This window comes from Opisthocomus hoazin, chromosome 18 (assembly GCF_030867145.1).
Source record: "Opisthocomus hoazin isolate bOpiHoa1 chromosome 18, bOpiHoa1.hap1, whole genome shotgun sequence".
Lineage (NCBI taxonomy): Eukaryota > Metazoa > Chordata > Aves > Opisthocomiformes > Opisthocomidae > Opisthocomus > Opisthocomus hoazin.
Genome location: NC_134431.1, coordinates 8729088 through 8752246, shown reverse-complemented (window position 1 = coordinate 8752246; position 23159 = coordinate 8729088). Strand labels below are relative to the sequence as shown.

Below are 23159 nucleotides of genomic sequence, written 5' to 3'. Positions count from 1 at the left end.
GATGAATTTCTGAGTGCAAGCTGTTATCTGATCGCTTAGAATATCCACACTTTCCTTAGGGAGCCCAGCAGACTGTTGAAATACGTTCTGCATTTTTTTTCATCAAAAGTTCCTTTGAAGTCTTTATTTTGGGGGCGGAAGTCTGGAAAAAAATCAGGTTGTCACATTTTTTCCATGCATAGCTTGTGCTATTCCACATTTCCTTGCAATCTTGATGACATCCAGTGACACAGAGCACTCGATGCCTGGGAAATGCATTGGGAAGCCACTCTGACACGAGGAGGCTTCACGCTGCATCAGGGGGCTATCAAAGCGCTGCTCTAAGCCCGGCAGCGTGAGCTTCTGAGGAAAGGGAGGCTCAGGCTGCACAAACATTCAGGTCAGAGGCAGGTCAGATCCTTCTGAAGCAACAGCCTGTCTCTTTGGGCTTCGGAGCTTCCCGAAGGGTCCTTTGTGCTGGTGGTTTTTCTTGCTGGAGGCAGGGCGCAATCCGGCACCGCAGAGCTGCTCCGGGCGTGTGTTTCTTTACATTAGCACTCTTGGGGATACTCTCACCTCATTTTGACACTTGCCCTACGAGATCGCTCTGGCTTTGTCCCTCCTCCAGCTACAAGTTGACAGTCAGCTCGTGGGACAGCTTCTTGCCCTTCCCCGAGCCGTGCTCTCTCTCGCCCTGTGCCGCACCAGAGCAGCACAAGCTGCAGGGCCTTGTGGGACCGTCCCTTCGCTGGGTGCCACTCTCCACATCCCACTCTGCGATGCGGAACTTGAAAAGATCCCTGCAGTTGTCTGCAGACCAACTGCATGGTCAACAGCACCAGCAGCCACCAGAGCAGAGCCAAACCTCGCTGTCCAGAGCAGGGAATGTCATTAACGCCAGTCCTGGACCACGCAAGATAGCACAGTACAAAGCAGATGGATGCAACAAGCAGCAAAAACCTCTAAGGCAGGCGTATTGGTCAAGTGGGAGCCATAGAAGAGTATAGCCAGCCATTAAGGGCTGATTGCGGGTGCAGCCGAGTGAGTCGACTCAAGGCTGTAACACCATCCATCACACGGAGCGTGCCGCGCCAGGCGGCTGTAACGTCTCCTCGTCATGGTGAGGGAGGAACTGCACTTGCTCATAACCCACACCTCCGGGTGAACATCTTGTGGTGTACAGAGCAACGGGACAAGAGGCGGTGAATCTGAGAAGTAGCTAGAAGTTAGGGTGGATTTCCAGAGAAAACCATCAACTTTCATTTAAAACTTGGAAGAACGAATACACTGAAAACCACACATTTTTATCCTAATGCATCAAGATTTCACGTAAACATTTTGGCATCTTGGGATTTATTTTTTTCCCTTTGTGGAAAAACCCCAGATACGTTCTGTAGGAAATCCCAGATTGCATTTTTCTACTTAAAAAGAGTTTAGATGGAAAATGTTTGACCAGTGCTTGTAGGGGATGGTCTTGGGTGAGGAGGACACTGTAAGCATACATGAGCGCGTGCAGGAAAGGATGGGCTCCGACGGATGCTGTGGGGGAGGTTGTTCCCAGGACCAGACACGCAGAATTGGGAGGTTTGAGTATGACAGATAGTTAGGACACATCTTATTTTAGAAGTACAGATCATATACCATGCTCTCAGCTTTTTGAAGTGCTTTGTTGTTACTATTGCTGTATATCACATGTATTGGCACGGCGCAGGCCATAGGCTGCCAAGAAAATACCTGGGTTGCTGGTGCAGAATTTACATCCTTCCCAGATTTGGCCTTCAAGCCCTGCATTGAAAAGTCCAAGCATTAGTGTAAAGCTGTGGCCTTCTGGATCCCTTTCAAATATGAGCTGGATTAAAGAGAAAATCATAGCCTTGGCCAGGCCAGCGTGGCAACCTCCTGAGGCCATGCCAGTCCCTTGGCACAGCATGACAGAGCCCTCCTCCCTCTGTTGCACCTTGTGAAGACAGGCAGGGCGTTGTGGTGAATCCTTTACCGTTACTTTCGGGTAAGTAGTAACACATGACTCAGAAGCACTGGAGAGAGATGACTTTCTGCCAAGCGATACATCGCAGGAAATCAAACTGGCTGCCCACAGGGCTGGTTTTGAAATAAACCAGAATTGGGTTGGGAGGCAGAGCTACACGAGGTCACTTTGGGGATGCACCAAGGATGGGTATGTTTTGCTCTGCTGAGGTCCATTCTCCTTCCTCCATGTCTCAGTGTTGTTATCAGGGTGTTTCCTGCACTGCCTGCTTCTTTTGTTGGTGTTTTTATCTCTTCCTGCAATGGCAGGGGTGTGGGTATCTATCATGGCAAACAGCTCGTTTTCGAGTGCACACAAACAGATTCTGGCTGGAGGCGGCGAGGCCAGCGGAGGTGGAGCAGGTCTGGCAGTGCAGCCGGTGCTGGGGCGAGAGGAGAGGCTGGTGCTCCTTGCTGGAGCAGAGGCAGGCAGTGAGCTCCAGGGCCCATCTGTGGTGGGAGAGCTGCAGGGTGGCAGAGATGCCCTCTCTGTGTCTGTCTGGTGCTCAGCGAGGTGGCAGATGGGGAGAACCAAATCCTTCTGGCTCACACTGCTCACTTTTCACGCAACCTGAAATAAAAGCTTGTCTAGCTCGAGCAGGGACTGGATCCGGTCCTTAGCAAATGCCCTTCATGCTTTCCAGTGGAGTTGTGCCACTTCTTCTCGCTATTACAAAGCTGAGGACCAGAGTATCCTTACAGCAGGGATGGAGCGAGTCTTTCACTCTCTCAGTAAAGCACTAATGGGCACTGTTCCAGTCTGGGCGTTCAGGCAGGAGCAGGCAGCAATATCTACACCCTTGTGTGCTCACACACCTTCCCACTGTGCTGCTAGGGCTGGGCAGGAGCACGGGCCAGGGGCAAGGCTAGGGACCCAGCCCTGCAACCAGCTTGTTCATTTGCCTTCAGGAACCCTGCTGTGTCTCCAAGGCTGATGTGACACCACCCAGAGGGATGCTCCTGGGCCCCAGGGTGACAAGAGCAGCCAGAGCAGCCAAAACTTCCTTTTCCCCTGGAGTGGCCCCAAGCTCGCTGAGAGCTCCTGGGCTGTGCTTCACAGCAGGGAGGATACAAAGGTTTGTGCTTGATATGTGGTATTGCCTTGCCCTAAGCATCTTACCCTACTTAAATCTGGCTGCTATCATCAACTCTGTGTTTCACCCCAAAATTATGCTGGCACCCCAGGTCAGATAAGCTGAAGCACGCTTGGATCTTACCCCGTGGGAATCTGCAGAGCAAAAGACACTCTAAAAAACCACAAAGCTATTTTTTTCCTGGGAGACACCTCACTGGCACTACAGCTGGTAAAATAGGTCAGGCTGCACAGGGTGCGACGGTGCCTTTGGCCAGGCCCTGACAGAGAGGATGAACGGCGGGATGCAGCTGGGACCTGCACCCGAGCCCGGCACCGGAGAAGCCTGGGGAACCACGGGCAGGAGGAAGGGCCCTGCAGCAAAAGCCACAGCGCTGAGCATCGAAGGAAGGATGTTCGGGCACATGCAGCTGCCGGGAGATGGGGTTACAAGGCGAAGCTAAACAAAGATCGCCGTGAGAAGGAAACAGATCCCTCCTGCCGACTGTAAGGTAGGAGCCGAGCGCTAGCTGCTTGACATCATCAGGCTGAGCATTGGATTACAGCAGGCAGGGACTGACTCGGGAGGGGAGGAGAACACGCCCCTCGGCCCCAGAAGTGCAACTTCATTTAGCAGCTCCCAGTACGAGGAAACTGCAAGTCTGAAACTGGCTGCGACTCCCTCGGCCGGCTTGGCTGCTCGCCACAGCAGGCAGAGACGCCAGGAGGGTGTGATCCATCCTCGGTTTCTTCCTCGGCGGTGGGACCGCGGAACTTGGGATTGGCGAAGCAGCGGGAGCCGGGGTGGCCGTAAGTAGGGCTGTGCGCGCTGCTGCGGGCGCGTAGGGCAGGCGATGGGCTGCGACGGCCGGGAGACCCGCATGGGCGCGCAGCGAGGGGCTGCTCTCCTGCTGCCCCCGGCGCTGCGCTGCGAACGGGTGGTTTGTTTAGGGATACAGTTAACTTTTACAGAACCAATTGTGAACAGCAAGATTTTTGCTGCCCCCAGACCGTGGGCTGAAAAAAAACTAAGCTGCATCCTGGTTTTTCTGCTTGTTGGGAGCAGCCGTTCGTAGGCTGATGGCAGGAAGGTGGCTGCTGCTTCACTTGGAAAATAACGCAGTTCAGTACGTGCTGCGACGGGGTAGCAAGGAGAGCAGACTCTGCAGTTAGAAATCACAAAGGAGCGTGGATCAGTGACCCCCACGGGGATTTCTGGCTGAGTTTCTGACTTGTGTCCATTTATTCTGAGCGACTCACCAGAGGGAATCCCTTACAGCATCAGGGAGGCTCTGTGCTCGCGTGGGAACAGATGCCAGCCCGTGCGACAGGAGCCCAGCATGCCATCTGCACAGGGCTGTGGTGTAAATCCAGCCTCAGGGCTGCCGGGAGCTGCGGGGCTGCCCGAGGCTCTTCTTCAAAGCGTGAGCGAGGGCTTTGCAGAGCGTGGTGGCAGAAGTAGGCTCGGAGACTCCTTGGCATGCAGCTTTCCAAGCAAATGTTTCAAAAGGCAAAGGCTTGAGATAAAAAAAGAACTGCTGTGTGGTGTTCTCAGGAGGCTTTGCAAATTCCTTCACCTCGGGTCTGTGTGTCTTTCTCTCCTCCCTCTGGATTCCCCTAAGCAGCTGGTAGCGAGCTGTGGTGGTGAGCTTTCACATGCATCTAATGCCTTGGCCCCAAAGGGGTGTTTAGGAAACGTTTCCCTTTGCTTGGAAGGGGTAAGTGGAACCCCCTACTACGCCTATGGAACAAGAGCCACGTGTAGCCATGAACCCAGAAGCAATCCCAGGGTGGCTGGGCTGATGGCACAAACTAGGAGGAGGACATGCTGGGCTCCAATTAGCCAGAGGCAGCTGCAGCAGGGATGCTGCAGCAGTGCAAGGGCAAGAGGAGACTTGCGGTGTGGGGATGGCTTGGCCAGGGCAGAGGCCATCAGCTGGTTGCAGCTCCTCAAGCTCTGGGCTCTTTGCTTGTGACGAGGTCGGCATGCCTGGCTTGGGTAGCTGCAGGGCACACCTTGGCTTCCGAGACTCTCAGCTGGAAAGGGCCACCATGCCAACTGAGAAATTGTCATGTTTCTGCTCTCATGAGGGATGGTGTTTGGGAAAGAAGGATGGACAAAGAGTTACTCAATGCCTGGATTCATTCATAGAGCAGATGCAGGTTAAACAGCCGTGCAAACATGGATGCATCGGTAGTGCTTAATATATGTCAAACACAGATCAGGGCATTGAGTCCTTCAGACCAAGCTCAACACAGACCTACGAGTCCCCCATGCCTTCATTGTCAGGGATACTTTCCAGAGAGTGCAGACTCAGGTGCCTCAAAGAGCTGGAGACCATTAAATATAGTACGTGGGCTCCCAGTGTAGGCAGCTGGGTCATGGAGAGATGGAAACCCAAGAATGTTCATAGCCATGCATCTTCCAAACACCTGGTATTTCTGTACTCAGTGGCTGATCCTGACGAGGTATACAGGCACACCGTGAGCTAGAATGTGGGGTTTTCGCTTTTTTCCTTATCCTCTTATCCCAAAGAAAGGTACATCCACTTTTGAGCCCGCTTAGAATACCCACAGGCATACAACCCTGCTCCCCAAAATAACAATGGAAAGCATTTTCCAAGTTGCTGAGATTTCCTGATGTCCCACATCTCAGAGCCAGTTCCTGCAGTATGCTGCTGGGCATTAATCCCCCCAGCCTGTCTGGGCAACCAAACACCAGCGTTATTACTGTTTTACATGGGCTACACACAAAGCAGATGGTTTTCCTGGGCTCAAACAGGTGTGTGGCAGAATCCAGGATTAATCTGCAAGTCCATAAGGAACAGCAGAAGCCTCAGCTTTTTGTCTGCCTTTCTATGCCACCCTGTTCTGTTCTCTCCCATTTTCACATTCAAAGCCAAGATCCAGTTGTTTCTCCATGCTCCTAAGTGTTTCCTTAGTGTCACCAAAGCTTTATAAAGGGACTGATCCAGAAAACAAGTTTTCCAACACAGTATCCATTTCTTAGACAGGATGAGAGAAAAAATCCCCACACTTCTAGTCGTCTCTAGCCCATGACTAGAAAAAGCCAAGTCATAGTGGGAGCTGCTCTCAAGGCTTGCCAACACCTACCAGTGAGAAGGGAAGGTTCAGCTGTTGCACAGACTTTGTCCCCAGCTCCTCATGACGGCAGTTAGAGAGGCCGAGGCATCGCTCCAGGACTCAGCCAGCACCTGTGGCGCGAGCAGGAAGGACAGCAGTTGGACTATGAACCACCCAGTCCCCCATTTCAAAACTCTCACTCCCTTTGAGCCTGCGGGGGTATAGACTTTACACCACACGCTTGTCATTTGCGCGGCAAGTTCCAAAATGCTTCCTTCCAGCACAGCCCCGGCGAGGCTCGGTGCTCTTTGCACAGCTCCTCCACGCCGGCACGTTGCTGGTCACAGGCTGCTGCCCTGGGAACTCCCTAGTGAGCACCAAAATGCCAACTTCTGTTGATACTTGCAGTGATGTCATAAGCCAAACGTGTCCCCACCAGAGCGTCATCAGCTTTACTGGAAATACTGTTTCTACAAAGTGTAATTAATCTGTGGCGCTCGTTGCCATGAGATAGCACTGGAACAAAGAGCTCAGAAGGTATTTTAATGGATATCAGGTAGTTATCTCGGTAACAAAACAGTCCTGGGTATGATTAAGAGGATATTGCATTTTAAGCATTATAAAACCTCCTGGTTCAGAGTAATTAGTGACTTATGAAAAACATTCCACTACAATTACAAGTCTTCTTGCCCCTCCGAGGCCCAGGATTGCAGCTGCCGCTGGGTACAGGGCACTGAATGAGGCAGTCGCAGCCTGCTCGGGGAGGCCCGGGCTGCCGCTCTGATCAGCGATGCTTGCAGCCTGCTTACCCAGGAGCCTAGAGACACGAGAACGGCCTTCTCCCCGCTGCCGTCACCTTGCGTGAAACCAGAAAGGATTTCCTCTCTGGATCAAAAGCAGCACCATAACAGCTGTTGTGTAGAATAATGCTGAATTCTGCCAAAAAGCATTCTGGGGTTGTTTGGAACATAGGTTCATTCTGAAGCAGCGCTGAGAGCGCCAAGTTTGTTTCGTGTGTTTGTTCCTTTTGGGTAACAGCTGATGAACACGGAGGGAATCTGAACCCCTAACACGTGCATCATGCTGGTGCCTTTGTAACTCATTCCTGATGGGGTATGGACATTTAGCTGTCCCATGAACATTTCCACAGGGGTCCCAAAATAAGCCATGGTACCCGGATTGCTTGTATGACTAGATTAGGAGATGTAAAGTGTTCTTTAATGAGTTACTTTAGCCCATCCTTAGTCACACTGCGTGGACTAATCCACCTCACCAGCCTTAAATCCCCAAGCTCCCTGTGTGGGATACAGCCTGGCCTTTGCACAGAGGGACCTGCAGAGCTCTGCCTATCACCCCAGGAGCAGCAGAACTGGGTGATCCAGAAGAGGATGAGCCATTGGGGGTGGAACAAGGGGCCCAGCTTCCGATTTGCAGGCTCTAGATCCCCAAGCAAGGGCTATGGGCACAAACACCTAGCCAGAGCCAAGGCTGCAGGGTTGGAAAGCCAATATCAGTTGCTAAAGAGTTTGTCTCCAAAAATCAGCTTTTTTTGAAATAAAATGGGGGGTTGCTCCCCACATCCCATCAGGAACAGGGCTGCTCAGTGAGAACCCCTACTTCAGAGCATCATTGCTCCAGTTTGCTTTAAGCTTCTCCTGGCAGAGGGCCATGTACGCCGAGATATTTTGCAACACATCTGAAGTGCTGGAGGTTTGACTGCTTGGGCTGCGTAACACATGAGCCAGAGCAAGGCAGGAAGGCAAAGGCGGAAAATAAAGACTCATGGATTTCCAAAGCTGGCTTTCTTCCTTCCTGCTTTTGTTTGCCTGCTTGGTGCCCCAAAAGGGCAATGCATATTCCCAGAGTTGTGAGAATGCCGTTTCTTTTCCGTTGCAGTGTTTCCAGTAAGCACTTCTCTGTAAATGGGGTAAACACTAACAAAAGTGTATTGTTAAATCCCTGTATCTTTGTTTGGCTACTGTCCTGATCATAATTAGTATTTTCCACTTCTGTAATCCTGTCATCTGCAGATCTGAAAGTGCTTTACAAATATTTGAAGCATCTAGCGAGGGGAGCGAGTATTAATAGCTCCATTTAACAGATGGGCAAACTGACACACAGAAGCAGCAAGTGCCCTGTCCTTGAAGCAGGGCCAGAGCCAGCAATTAGTCGGCTCCAGCAACTGGGGAGTTTCAAAAGTGGGTCAGAAAAATAAAGAGCAAGGCTGTAGATCTGTCCCAGCTTGGAAAATGATGGGGAATGGTTCCAGTCAGTGGTACTCAACCCCAATGGGCTAGACAGATGAATTGCTGAATGAGCTACTGTTTATATGGTTAAATGGTTCATCTCTTGCTTTCTGTTCTGCTGATATCTGTCCCTGGGACAAAGTGAAAAAACAGTCCATGATGTTCCAAAAAGCCTGAAAACTGAAACAGCTGCTAAAATAAGCAAGTGTCCTGTTGGCTGGGCTCTGCATGTCAGGAGACTGCAATGCACCCACAGATGGGAAGGCCACAGAGGAAATGTCTTTGAGCAGGGCCTGGGGCCAGCAGGAGAAGGCACAGCTGTGCACAAACAGCAAAGAAACCCAAGGAGCAGGAGACAGACCCAGCAAGGCGACCAAAAGTACCAGATCAAACTTCCCCTTTTGCCTCAGAGAGGCCGATATGGAAGTTTCACTTCTTTGAAGGGCAGTGGAGCTGCAAACCGATGTTCATTTATACTCGCAAGGCAGCTGCCGGGTCCCCCGCAGCGCAGGTCAGGAGACGCAAGTGGCTTCAGTTCTCCCCAGCACACCCACACGAGGTTAACAAAAGGAGAAGCAAAACCAGAGAGAACTTCTCTGTGAAGCCAGGCCCATGGCTGGACTTCCCTTGCTCTTAGACTCAAGAAGGCAGATCTCTTAGCAGAAACCCTCCCAAGAAGGTGCCGTGCGGACACCACCACCTCACGGCCCTTCGCTTGGGGTCTCCGTGCTCGCCAAGCTGGGCTTCGGCTGCGCCTGCTGGGCAGAGCCCTGCCAGACCCCACGTCCCCTTTGCCGTCCTAGTCGCAGGCGGTGCAAAAAGCAGCTGAGCTTCGTGCTGCCCAACAACAGCACAGACAATGTTTTCTTACGTTTATTTTCTTTTCCTTCCCCAGAAGCTGCTGCCTTGCTGCGTAAGAAACTAGTCTGAAGTCATGTCCAGAAGGAAAGTCAACTAAATCAGGTAGGGAGTCACACTATGGACAGATATAATTTTGATTCACAGGGTTGTATACACAGGAATGTTTTTCCTGTTTCATCAAGTCATTTGACCTCCCTCTGTATTCTGAATTACTAAATACTAGAAAGCTGCTAAGAGGAAAAAAATATCAACATCTCTGCTGTAATGACTTTCCTGCTGTATTTTCCATATTTCACAGCCATGCACTTGTACCAAGCCACGTTCCAAGGCTGGCTAAGGGCAGCCCTAGGGCGAGCGGTGCCGCATGCCATCTCCCCTGCCAGCGACGGGGATGTCGCGTGCAAACGCTGCCCACAGGCTCCCGCACGCTTTGCACGGGAACATGGTTTGCCTGTACATAACTGTGCAAATGAGTTTGGCTCTGCACATAGAGGCAGCCCAGCAAGATCCAGGGAACCCTCAAAGCTTGACCTTTTGTGGGGCTCACGTAAGTGGCAGATCTGCTAGCTCAGTCAGCCCTTTCCATGGTTTGTCTCGCATGGCTCCCACGCTCAGAGCATCTCCTCAGCCCTCAGGTCATCCTGCTGCTTTCTCTTGTTCCTGCACTGAGCTTTCCCTTGCACAGAGCTGCCACCGCCGTAGCGTTTGCAGATCTTGCAACACAGGATCTCAGGACTCTTTGGTGCATGTAGACTTTCATCCTGCAGGTCTCTCAGACCAGTTTGTCTCTTGCATGCAGCACCTTTCCTGTGTATGCTAGAGACACCCTGTGTCCTTCTACACCCCGGCTGCATTTCAGTGGTCCATAAAAATAGTTAGCAAATCATTTCATTAGAAGCTTTCCCTTTTCTGACTGTAACTTGCCAGGATCACTGCGCATCCCCAGTGTAACACTACAGGCACGTCTCGAGCACCACTTCAACTTGTGTCTGAATGTCACATCCCCGGTGGCTTACGCAGGCAGATTTACCCTGCCTACAGAAAGGATCAGAAGCTGCTATCACCTGGCACAGATGTACAGAATTTCTCCAGCCATCACAGAAATACTCAGAGAAGGGGGTGTGCAGGCCAGTAAAGCTTTCCCTGTCCAGGCAGGGGTCCCAGCAGGGCAGCACAGCCAAAGGGGTTACTGATGCCAGTGGGTAACAGAAGCCACGGAGCCACTTGAAAGGGCTTAGCTCAGACACCTCTTGCTGCCAGCCGGCGTTTAACTCCTACGCTTCCCTTTGCTATTGCGTGTAAAGCACCAATAGCAGCATCTCAGCCACCTAACCCTGCTCACAGCTCCCGAAGGCAGACCTTCCCCCTGCTCCCATGTTCCAAGGCAGGCACTGCCCCTGCCCTGGGCTGGGAGTCCTGCTGGTGCTTTCTGCTGTGCAGTGGGGTGGAGAGACAGGGCAGCCAGCTCCAGGGAGCAGAGCTAAGCCAGGCTTTGCTAATCAGCCTCATTCCACACTGACACTCTGAAGAGTGGCCCTGGTTATTTTTAGGCACTGCTGGGAGCTGCCAGGGCTCTCGAACCTCAGGAGGTTTCACAGCTTCTCGCTCAGCCCCTTACACCACAGCGAGTCAGAAGGACTCTTTCCATGCTGGATACAAGTTCCTACGGGATTGTGCAAGCTTGAATGAGGAAACACCAAGGCAGGTGGCTCTCAGCTTCATGCACCCTGTGCTAAGCAGAGTCTCCTCAACCAGCAGCAGCCCAAACTGCATAGTTACAGCCTGCACAACACCACTTCCAAGCTCAGCTCTCCTTCCCAGCCATGCAAACACTGCTCTCACACAGCAGCAGAGCTCAAATCCTCAGATCACAAAGAAAAGCTGGACAAAATTTCTCTTTTTCCTGTTGGACATAAAAATAAAGACCATTCTTGCTTACCTGTGTCCTTGTAGAAAGGTCTTCCTCCACCCAGAAACAGAGCTATCCCATCAAGACCTACTGTGCCTTCACCTTCCTTTTATAGGTGACCAGGGCAGCTGTGCTAGAAAACAGCCCCACCTGCATCTCATCTGTGCTTATTTGACTTCTCCTTTCCCAGGGAAGCCTGCAAGGTGTTGGGGAGGTTGTGCTGGAGGTGAGCATCCTTAGGCCAGGAATTGCAGTGGGGTTTGGGTAGGTGATGCTCACTCAAGAGGTCAGTGCCTTGGTGTCATCAGCAGAGCTGTGGGACTGCTGGGGAGTTTCCAGCCTTTGAGGTGAAATACAGCAGGGACTTTTCTTCCTCAGTGATTTGGGGGAAGACAGGGAACCCAAGCCTGAAGGGGATTCCCACCGCAAAGGAATCCACCCCGTGGCCCAGGCGTGATGGGATGTCTGCACATCACAAGCAAGGATAACACAGGAGTCTTGCTGGGACATGCCTGATACAGGAGCCGTGGGACTTTTGCAGCTGAAGGGTTTAAAGTGACTGGTCTGTGGTTCATCTGCTTTGCAACTTCAGGCGTTAGCAGATCTTCCACACAGTCACTGGTTTTGTTCATGTGAAAATATGTTGACAGATAAAGGCAGCTAAGTAAGAAGTTGGGAGACAACAAAAATAATGGAGAAGGGACTCATAGCCTCATACTCCTCACAGCTTTGAAAGGGTCTCTGCAGGGACAGAGAGGCCCATGGGTGCTGGCTGACAAGGGAACGGGTGCTCGTGGCCATGCTGGGTGAACACGAGGGCTCTGGCTCACTGCTCCTTGCTGTGCAGAAGTCAGAGCGCCGCATCCACCCACTGCGAGCCTGGCTTGAGGGGGTGAAAAACGGAGGGGAGAAGGATGCCAGCCTGCCATGTCCTAGGGCTGGCCGGGGCATAGCGTGCCTCATCCTGGTCCGAGACCCCATCCCTTGGAGGGATGTGCATCTTTCGGAGCTGGGGGGAGAATCAGTGCCCTGATTTACTAGCACCTCAAAGCTGTGGGATGTGAAAAACAAGCCCGACCTGGGAACAAAACAAAAATACAACTGCTGTCACGGCAACAGTCTCCAGATACATGAAGAGACCAATTATTTCCATTAATCAACTTAGTGAGAAGCTGCAGAAGAGGCTTAAGCTGCAGCCGAGGCTCGGTGCTGAGGGGAGGGAGGAGCAGAGAGCTCCATCAAACCCTGGTTGCCAAGGCAAACTGATTCCTCTCGTGGCAGAGGATTTTTGAAGCAGATGCTCAGCACCCATGCCCCGTGGGGACTGGCAGCGGGGTGCTGCCTGCTCCAGGCATGGGGATGCAGGCTGGCTGTGCCGCGCAGCCAGAGCTGGGCACCGGGCTGCCCTCTCGGCAGACAGACAGACAGACGGCTGGACAGGCAGCTCCCTCCCAGCATCGCCCACACACCCTGATGCTAACGAGATGCTGACAGGGCTGAGCAATCCCCTTTTGCCTCCCCCACTCCTCCTCAAGCCTTCCCCTCTCCCCTGGGGACCGCAGCAGTGCACGTAAGGACTCACCCTACCCGATGCCAAGGGTCAGCTGTGGTTTTGAAATTTGGCTGGAGCATCTCTTATGTCAGCTGGGAGCCTGGCAGTGGCCAGGAGGACGTGGGGCAGTGGGAGGTGCCCTGGGACAGCAGGGACACTCCGGCGGGGGTTCCTGGGGACATGCTGAAGGCAAGGAGGAAGTTTGGAGAGCTTGGTAGAGTTAAATGCAAGGTTTGTGAAGTCATAGAGGAGTCCATCCAAGCCTAATCTTAAACCTGGGGCTAAGCAATTAGTTACCAGTTCTACAGGCATGAAGTAATCTTTATACTGTAAAACCAGGCCAAAGCAGAAAAAGGGATCTGTTTATGGACACCAAGCCTTAGTCCCCCTGTGGTATCTGCTGTCCTCCTATGTGAATTATGTTTCCACCAAGTCCTAGAGAAGCCTAGAAGCTCTATTTCTGCAAAACCACTGCAGTGGCTGGAGAAGCCACAGCAAAAGCCTCCAGAAATACCGATGTGCTATGCCCAACCTTGACACCTCTTCACCACTGAAGTGTGGTGAGGCTTTTCCATGCTATTCTTGCCTGGAAAGAAGCTGTTCAGCACATGAGATGGATACACGTGCCCTGGTAGATCAGGCTGCTGCCCTGGTCCTGCCTGTTTTCTCACCCAGCCGGGAAACTCGGGGCTCAGCAGTCTGGAGCACATCCACTCTGGCCAGCGAGACCCACCACTGTCACATTTTGGAGGACATAGACCCAGCAGGAAAGCAGGGGTGCTCTGTGCCTGGCGCAGACCCTGCCACCAGCCTTACCAGTGCTTGTTGCATATGAAGCCGCTTCCAGACTGGGCTCCCAACGTGACATCCACAGCTTCAGCTCGGCTTCTGGCCACAGATCTAAGCTCTAGTGCGTGGGGGTCATGAGCCATAGCAAGGCTTTGAAGGCACGAGTACAGGTCTAAAAATACTCTCTAGCCCTGATAACGCGATTTCAGAGCCCTCCTCCTTTGATGTGCAACCCCTCGCGTATGTTCCCAGACAAAAGCCAGTGGAAAATTCGCTGAAATTCCAGCTGGAAGTTGTCAGGCACTTGGTGGAAACCCCCTGACCTCAAGTGCTGGCTTCAGCCCTACGGGATTTTTTTTCCTCCTCGCTGGGTGCGACTCTCCCAGCAGGAAACCTCACAGCAGACCCGCAGGGAGCACAGAAATCCCGGTGCTCTTGTCTCTGTGCTCTACCAGGCCCCCCTCCGCAATAAACCATCTTACACTGTAAATATTTTAAAAGCCCAGCAGGGCTGTTGAGTATGTTTTGCTGTTGTTATGGACCTGGCTCCAGCAGGAGAGGTCTAATAATAGCCACTGTACCCTGGAATGAAAGGGCAAGGGGCACTGCACGATGCGGAAGGCTCGAAGACGACCATAGGAACTTCATGGCTTGGTCCCTGCAGGCTGGCAATGAAGAGAAGTGGGATGCGATGCATGAGCAGAAGAAGGGGTCACATCCCTGTTCCCCGGCAGAACTTTGACATTTCACCCCAGAAACACAGCGAGGTTTAGCTTGGCTTCGTGGCTTTATGACTCCAGAAGTTTGGGGACAAAAAGAGAGTGTTAGATCCTCTGGTGTGACACCAAGCAGGCAGGAGGGCACGTCCCCGGCCGGGCTGTGGGACAAGGGAGCCATCTCCAGCCAGAGCCCACAGCTGTTGGTCCCAACTGCCACTGCCAACGGGCTGGCGCGAGGCCACCGCCGGGCAGCAGCACCCCGGGCAGTGAGTCTGCCGGGGCTCCTGTCCCCCGGACCTCGACCTCCCGGCCCCTGCCCTCGGGGCTGCCTGCTGGGGCTGCAGCGGGGCCAGGGGCCAGGGTTCCCCTCCTCGGGTGTCCCAGGGGCAGCACGGCGGGCAGGGAGCTGCCCCCGCTCGCCCCCGGGCAACAGGGAGGTCTCCAACGGAAAGCAGGGCGGGATCAGGCGATGATCCAGGCTTAGCTAAGCAGGGAAAGCCACCGCTCTGCTTAAGCTTTGAACCTCCTTCCTTACAGCAGCCCAGGAGCGCTCTGCTGGCTGCCCCACGGGGCAAGGATGTCCAAGCAGGGGACTGAGCTGCCTTACGCCCAGAAGTGCCACGGATGCCATGCAGACATGAAAGGGAGTTTCTCTGACCCAGAGACCCTTTGCACTCACTGCAAATGCCGGTTAGGTGGAGAGGAAAGTACTAACGAAGGCAAGAGGTAAGCGAGGCAGAGCAGAAAGGAGAGGCAAAGCAGGCGGCGGAGGGGACGCAGGCTGAATTCAGCACAGCCTGCTGGCAGCCAGCATCAGTGCAGAGTCCAAAAATAGCCCTTCCGAGCCATAAAAAGCTTACAGTTTAACCTAGAGAAGGGACAGATGCAATATCATGCGAAGGGTTTCCTTGAAACTGGAGTCCGAGGCCGGGTGTGACTGACATCCATCCGATCCCTCGGAGTCAGACCCCGGCTGCTGGCTCGGGTCGCAGGGCTTGCGTTTGCTCTGCAGGCGCACGGCCCTGTGTCGAGTTTAACCTGCCCATGGTGTTTCCAGGTCATCTGTCTGCCACTCTGATATTATTTGCAGTAACTATTTGCTCGTAGTCCCTGCGATCTGTGCTGTGGAGAAACTGGCAAGGGGGAAAAAGGAAATTAAACGCTGGCTTGTCAGTGGCACCAGGAGGGGCACTCAGCTGACCCAAAAGGAATGCCCCAGTTTCTTCTACCAAAAGGCAGAAGAAACATTTAACCCTGTAATTTATTAGCATCCACCCTCTAAATGGGTACATTTCAGCCCTGGGTGGGTAGGGCCGGTTTAGCTGCAGACCCCAGAGCAGAGCCAGCTGCTCCGTCAGCTGCTGGGTGACTTCTCTGGGAAATGCCGCAAACCCAGCTTTAGTCCGACAGCAAAACCGCTCCGGAAGCCGAGTCCATGCCAGCAAAGCCAAGACTATTACAGCTCCAGATTTTTTAGTCCTCGCAAGACACTATGGAAAAAGAAGTTGAGGCTAAATGACAGGTTCAGCTGAGCCAGGTTATTTCAGCAGGCTGGGGAAGCAGAGGTGGCTCTGGGGACACGTTTGGTGCCTGTGGCAGCTTGCGAGGGGCTTTGTCACTCGTGGCCTGCTGCTCTGGGCCAGTCAGCATTGCATCCCCATGGTGGAGGGGCCACAGCCTCCCTCGATGCAGCACAGAAAGCTTTTGAGGAGTCTGCAACTGGCAGCAGGTCCCAGGCCCCTGCCCATGGCCTTTGTCACCATGCCACACAGCCCCCGCCCTGTCCCCACGGGCTGGCCCGCTGCACCGAGGGTGCAGGGACCATTTCTGTTGCCGTCAGCAGCAAGGAGGAAAGGGAGGCAGAGAACGACCCTCTGGGGACAAGTTGAATCATCTCTTTGAAGCACCCTGGAAACCCTTTGAGCAGTGTATTTGTGTGCTGTGGGCTAATTGCTGCAATGCCTGGCAAGAGCTGGCACATCATCTCCCCCCACCAGCCCACGGCAGTAGGAAAAAATGAAGGTGGGGAGCCAGCGGGTGATGCACCCCCTGTTGCACCCCCTGCCACCGCTAAATGACTGTCCACGGTGACGCAGTTTCAGGTTCAACTACGTGGGCAACAGGGAAAGTGGTTCCTTTCTAGTCCCTGGCAGATGTTAAAAGATGTTTCCACTGACTAAAAACCCACTGAACTGTTTTGCACCTGCCTGGAAATGTGGAAATGCTCTTTGAAAAACCAGGTTTTTCTATCAAAAATTGAGGCAGCTGCTCCCATCACCTTCTCGGTCCAGCATCTTCCCGGAGGCTGAGGCTGGAGTGCCTCTGTCAGCAGGGAGGGGTCTGCTTGTAAGGCTTTTGAGAGCTGCCCACCTGGAAAATCCTGAAGGAACCACACAAATTTGAAAGGTTTTCTCATAAATCCGCCTCTCTCCAGCTCTTTGCATGGATAGCCGAAGGCAGGAACTCTCCCAGCCATGGAAAATAAATCACACACGCCATCTCCCGGCCACCGAGCCGGGACCCAAAGCGGCCCCGAGCAGGACCTGCTTCTGCACGCTGGGTTCCTTCCCTTCTTTTAAATCAAGATCCCATCCTGTTCCCATGTGAAGGGGCATTTAGTCCCTCGGCACAGCACTGCCGCCGTGGAGCACATCCACCGTTGGCTGCTACGTCACAGGACACCGGGAAAACGCTGCGTCCCAGGGCTGGTCGGCTCCTGCTCCCCAGTTTGTGGAGTCCGTCCTGCAAACCGGGTGGTCCAGCCCCTGGTGCAAGGGCAGGATTCCTGAGCATATCAGGTCTGGATTGGCCTCGCTGATGTGGAGATGGACCCAGGCTTAGGGAAGCCTCCCAAGTCTGTGTGACATCTGGCCAGCAGCTACAGAAGATCAGCAGCTTCTGGGCTCCGATGAGCTGCGAGGAGGAGTTGTCTGGGAATGATGGATGCTTGTCCTGTCCCGGGGAAAAGGTGCTTTGCTCACTGAGATCAGCCAGCCTGCTGCACCCAGAGCGGGCGCCTCATCTCGGGAAGGGCAAGCCTGGAAAGGAAGGAGGGAAGAGGAGGAAAAACAACAGCTGGGATCTCTTCCTAGGGCAAAAGATGCGGCTTTTCCCAGGGCCGATTTCACAGAAGCTAGATGGATGCCAAGCCTTGGGAGGAGCCGGGTGTTTGCAAGGATTTACTGGGTTTTGAGACTCAGGTTCTCCTGGGACGTCTGGGTGGTCCAAGCCCCACGTCCCACCTGTGAGCCAGTGTCAGCGCTCCCTGAGCCGGCATCAGCACAAGAGAGGAGTCCCTGGGGCTACAAAAATGTACTGGATTTATGAAAGTTTGAGGTTACTGCACCCTGTTCAATCTCAGGAATTGGGAGAACTTAACCTCTTTTATCCTGGCGTTTGCATCTTCGCCAGCATCTTCTTTCTACTGCCATAACATCGGGGATTACAGAGTGAGGAGTGTGATTCCTGCCCAGGCTGGTGGTGTGCCAGCAGATCTCCCTGGTAGGAAGATGAATATTAAGCAGGATTTGTACAGGAGGCGAAGCAACTGTCTCCGTACGTCATTAACTCCAAGACACAAAAGCAAGTGAATGACAAGAAATTGAATTTTTTCATTGCACACGAGCATTTCTCATCAGGACCTCCTTCTAGTATTGACAACACCAGCAGGGCTAAAGGCATTTTTTTAGTGGGCAAAAATGGAGATAAACCAGCTATTAATCTCTAATTTCCACCCAGAAAAACAGACAGAGACTGACTAAAGGGGAGAAGGAACCCAGAGCTCCAGGTTTTGCAGAGGCAGCGTGTGCTCGCTAGCTCTGTGCCCAGGACCCAGCGCGCCTGCGATACGTTCCCCGAGCTGCTGAGCTCCCTGGACCCTGCGCGCTGCACAAATGCTGGCAAGTTAATCTGCCAGCTAAAATGAAAACCAACAACTTAAGGACTCTTTGGGCTGAGCTAAGAGCTGGCTCACAGCAGAGCTCGCGGGTGACGAGTGGCCGCTCCGAGCCTTTCTTCGTGCTCTGCGCTTGGCACCGACACAAGCCTGGAGCGAAGGGATCCAGACAGCTCGCGGCAGGGCTGATTTTCACATGTTGAAGTGCTTGTCTCGAAGCAGTCCAGCCCAACACTTTTTCAGCAACATCCGACAGCCAGTGGATGCCAGGACTGATCCAAAGCCCCGCACCTCTAAACGCTGCCCTGCTGCCCCAGCTTCCCAGGGGGTTTCCACTGGAGACTGATCGTTTCCCATTACAAATTCAGGTTGGATCAGCACACACACACACACCCCCCGCGGGGAGCCAAATCTGGCCTCTGTTCAAAGCTCCCGTGGCATTTTGAGGAGGAAGGAGAACTTTTTCTGTAGGAGACAGCTTCTGCAAGCAACTTTGCAGCTCCTAAAGGAGAAGGCCAGAAGCTCAAAAGGAGAGGCAAACGCCTGCTCTGCCTTGCTTTGCAATGGAAAGACAGAACAAGGGCCAGTCAGGCAGCTGGGGTGGATCCTTCCTGCCTACCTGTCCTCAGCTGGCTCTGTGGGTCACCCAACATGGGGGGGTCACCTGACGCCACAGGTCACCCGGCATGGTGGGTCACCCAACACGGGGGGTCACCCAGCACGGGGGGGGGGTCACCCAACACGGGGGGGGGGTCACCCAACACGGGGGGGGGGTCACCCAACATGGGGGGGGGTCACCCAACACGCCACCCCACATGACTGGGTTGATATCTGAGATTTCAGTAGCTCGTGTTAGAGGAGCCAGAGCAGAGTTACAGGGACGATTTTTTCATGCTGTAATTTAACTCCACAGAGCAACCTAACCTGGAGGGAGCCGTGACTCGAGGCTTGCTGAGCATCCTTGACCTCACAGCTGTGTTTTCTCCGCAGCATTTTGCAGGTGTATGGAGATGCAATGGAGGTCGAGTCCAGTACGTACACCGACTTTATTTCCTGCGATCGGGCTGGTCGGAGGAACGCTGTCCATGACATCCAGCGAGATGCAACCACCATCAGCATGCGCAAGCTGACCGAGGACCTAGGTGACCTTGCCGTTGAAGGAGGAGGTGAGCTGCCGCAGACGCCAGTAAGCCCAGCTTCTGGCACCCAGGCTGGAAGGGCAAGGCACGACATGGCAGCGCAGCTGAGCAGTGCTGTCTCTGGGAGCATCATACAGATGCTCGGGAGGAGATCCCATTCCTGGCTGCAGTCAGTGCCTTCACGCTCGGTGGTCACCCAGCTAGTGGGAGATTCCCCGGGCTGAGGGGCTTTTGCAACCAACAGTATGGTCCCAGGGTTCCCAGCACATTCCCTGCACGCTCCAGCCAAGGCCCTTTGCTGGTTTGTAGAGGCACTGCTGCTCAAACAGGACACGGACTGACCAACACCCTCCCCAGGGCAAACTGCACATCAGATATATCTTAGGCTTTGTAAAAATCAAGTGTAGGACAGGTTGTGGTTTGCTTTTTCTTTGTTGGTTGTTTTACTTTTTTAAAAAAAAAAAATCAGCCTTGAAATAGCTCCACAGTATTTTAAATAACAACAGAAATAATTCTAAACACCACCAGCCATCTCCAAATCTTCCTCCGTAGCCCATACGCAGCAGTTTCACCCTGCTCAATACACGCCAACCAGCTGACTACCACCAGCATAAATCCTCTGTTCAGAGCCCAAGCAAACCAGCCAGCCCGATTTCACTAATAAGCCACAAAAGGTACAGCATCACCGTAGGGGATAAACTCATTTTTTGCCCTTTCATTTTTCACTCCTCCAACATACAATCTGTAACTAGAAGAATATTTTAAAACACATTACCCCAGCGTGTCCGTACTGGCACATGTCCATCCACCCGGCCACAAAAAGGACAAATTGGAGCTCTGCTGACAGAGAGCAGCTCAGGTAGCTGCCGGGCTGTCGGGCAGATATTCCTGGAGCGCTTGCAAGTTGCTGCTACAGGTCAGACAAGGAGAGCACAGCCCTGCCCCGAGGCTCCCTCCCAGCACCACCAGACCTGTTGAGAAGCCATTGAACTCCAAGAACGTGAAGGGAGAACCCAATATTCTTAAGCTGAATATCTGGCCTGAGGAGGGCAGCGATAGGTCTTCAGGTTGCAATCTGAATAAAATCAGCTGTAGTAATTACTGATGGCTTGTGTCCTCAGCAGAGTGTAACCATGCTTTCTTCCCAATCCTCCTTTCTGCAGAAAGCCAAAGAGATGCCACTTCTTCTGAGAACGACCTTGGAACAAGACCAAAGGGGCAAGAAAACAGCCCCTCCCCATGACAGTGTGCAGGGTGGGATGGGCAGGAGGAGGGCCTTGCTGTGAACATGAAACAAGAATTTGCGATTGAATCTGTGGACAAAAGCCAACGTGGAACAGCAAGTTGTCTGTCAAATGCCTCTGCTGCAACCATTTTTGTTTAGAGAGCCACAAGATGCTGTGCAAGGACTGGCACCTCCAAAAGACTTCTGCTCCCATCCCTAACGAATTAGAGCAACACTGCCGTGGTTGTAGTGATATGAGCCATTCTCAAGATGCCTTAGCTGCAATTTTCCCCTAGGGGAAAACACAATTTCAGTAATAATAGACACATCAGTCACTCCTGTCCAAGGTACCTTCCTCCTTTGCAAAGTTAGACTATTATTTATTCTGTTTCCATAGATTAGAAATTTAGGTTATTGGTTTTTCTAAGCCTCACCCTTATCTGTATCTTAGACCCGACCTGGCCTCTGGACTGTCCATGCGGCCCCTCGTCAGGGTGGGCAGTGGGGAGGGGACCCAGCCAGTCCCGCTGCCTTCATGTCCAGCACCACTTACCTGTGCTGCTGCCGCTTAGCATCAGGAAAGGACCAAAGCACAGCTCTGTGTGGATGAGCTCCACCTACAGATCCAGCAGCACCAGCCACAGGCATCTTTTTCTTTGGGGTTTAGCATTTTAAGATGATGTTAAGGGGAGGGGAGAAACATTTTGCTCGTTTGACTGTTGAAATTCAGGCTTAACTTTGCAATCTGTTAGCTGCGATGATCTCTGGTAGGATCTCACATCATTCTCTCTTTTAGGAGACGTTTTGTGTTAAAGATGGTTTGATAAAACTATACAAGCTGTTGGAATAAAGAACACAGCCTTTGAGTACTGAAGGTGTTTTTTTCTACCTGGATGTTTCTTCTTCCTGTTTTGCCTTGTAGCTGGTTGAGCTGCAGGGCGGTTACACCAGCCCCCCTGCAGCAGGGAGATATGGAGCTGTGTTATGACAGAGTCCCTTCCCTTTGGGTCCATGAGACCCCATACGTTTGCAGTACCCAGGTGGAAGCAGACGTAGTTGGACACAGAAAATGCAAAATGTCAGCCCCTGCTTTCGCAGGCTTGCTGCCAGGCAGCGCTTTTCCCACGGGTGTTTCATCCACCCGTGGCAGCCCTGCTCCCCTCCACGTTACGGCCCCAGAAGTCAAGGCTGGCTTGAGGCTTGGCGGAGTGGCCCAGACACCAGCAGAAGAAGTGCTGGTGGGAAGAGGCGTCTTCCCTCTGCAGCACAGAGCTATGAGGACATTGCTGGGGTCTCACCCAGCCCGGGCAGAGCCGATCCTGCCGGAGCTGCGGGAGGCAGCTACAGCTTGGTTGGGATCGATGGACGGCGCGGGGACAAGGAAAAGCTGGCCTGAGAAATACTCTCCACTGGTGACACAGGGACAAGCATCCCCCTAACAGCCTAGGAAAGAACTGAATGTTATGAGTTTGAGATTTATGAGAGAAAACAAGGCCATAAATAAGTAGAGAAGCGGCTGCCAGACAGAGGGAGAATTGCCTGTGGGCTTCTGAGGAGCGATGGCCATGGGGCCAGCAGAGATGTCCATGGCTCCAGCCCCCCACAGGAAATGAGGATTTGGCAGCCAGGTAGTGGCTGCATCTGCTGCTTTGGCAGCTGCACCCCAGCTCGGCTCCCGGAGCTGCCTGGATACTATTGCAGCTCCGGGCCCGGATGGCGGCCAAGAGCTTGCTCCCATTTCCCCATGCTCAGGGCAAAACAGCAGGTAGCTCCTGGGTTGGCTGACCGCACAGTTGGGTCTTTAAGCCCCATTTCCAGCTCTCCTCACTGTCACCAAACGGTATTTTTGGCTCACGCTGACACACACAGAGAACACTGAGAGGTGGTGCACAGGGACTGTGCACCAAGCAAGACCTCCAGCAGTCAAATGCAGGCTAATCTTAGGTCTCCCTGGTCAGAAAATATCTGTTCTAGCATTATATTTAGGCAGATGATTAGGGAGCTGTTGGCCAGCTACCTTCAGAGGACAGGCGAGAGGCATCAGGTTCCCCCCGCAAGAGAAAGAGCCAGCTCAGCTGCTGTCACCAGTTGTGCTGAAAGACCAAGGGCACCGGCTTAATCCAGCCACATCCTGACTTGCAAAGTTACTGAGCACACAGATGCTCCAAGCCCTCCATTTGAGTTGAACATAGGGGCATGCTGGACCTCCCGGAACTCTAACCGAGTACTAAATGATCGGAAAGTCTTTCAGCAAGCGCTCCCCTGCCCGAGCCGACAGTGCAGTCCAACAGCCAGGCAGCCCAGGCTGCACCCCTCCGGGCTCTTAGCATCCACTGACACTGCAAAACTCAGGAGACGGGGGGAAAAAATATTGTAAACTATTTTTGATACACACCAGCAAAAGTAGAGTACGCGATGATAGTGCTGCCGCTTCCAGCACTGAGACACACGTCCCTTTGATTACCGAAGGGAAAAGGACACGTGAGGTTGGATCAACCTGCACCCATAAATCCAACTTGCCTGTCTAGCAAGTGAGCAGGGCACCTTCCCTGGTGGCAAAGCACTCCGACCTGGCAACAGGAGAAGGCAGGGATCGGGCTGCCAAAGCCCCGATGGCTCACCTTGTGGGACACGGACCACGGTTCCTAGCAATCACCCTTGAAC

General features: G+C 53.1%; 1 protein-coding gene across 2 annotated transcripts; it reads left to right on the top strand.

Annotated features, from left to right (window-relative positions):
* The first annotated feature begins 3687 nt into the window (after nucleotides 1-3687).
* Nucleotides 3688-21361, top strand: PKIG (cAMP-dependent protein kinase inhibitor gamma). Of its 2 annotated transcripts, XM_075438598.1 has the most exons (4): nucleotides 3688-3886; nucleotides 9302-9369; nucleotides 19122-19297; nucleotides 20434-21361. In XM_075438598.1, the coding sequence occupies exons 3-4, from the start codon at nucleotides 19147-19149 to the stop codon at nucleotides 20511-20513; spliced, it is 231 nt and encodes a 76-aa protein (XP_075294713.1). In that variant the 5' UTR covers nucleotides 3688-3886; nucleotides 9302-9369; nucleotides 19122-19146; the 3' UTR covers nucleotides 20514-21361. The 2 variants fall into 2 exon arrangements, with proteins under 2 accessions (XP_075294713.1, XP_075294714.1); XM_075438599.1 differs by lacking the exons at nucleotides 3688-3886; nucleotides 9302-9369 and adding an exon at nucleotides 14778-14926.
* Nucleotides 21362-23159: the final 1798 nt, after the last annotated feature.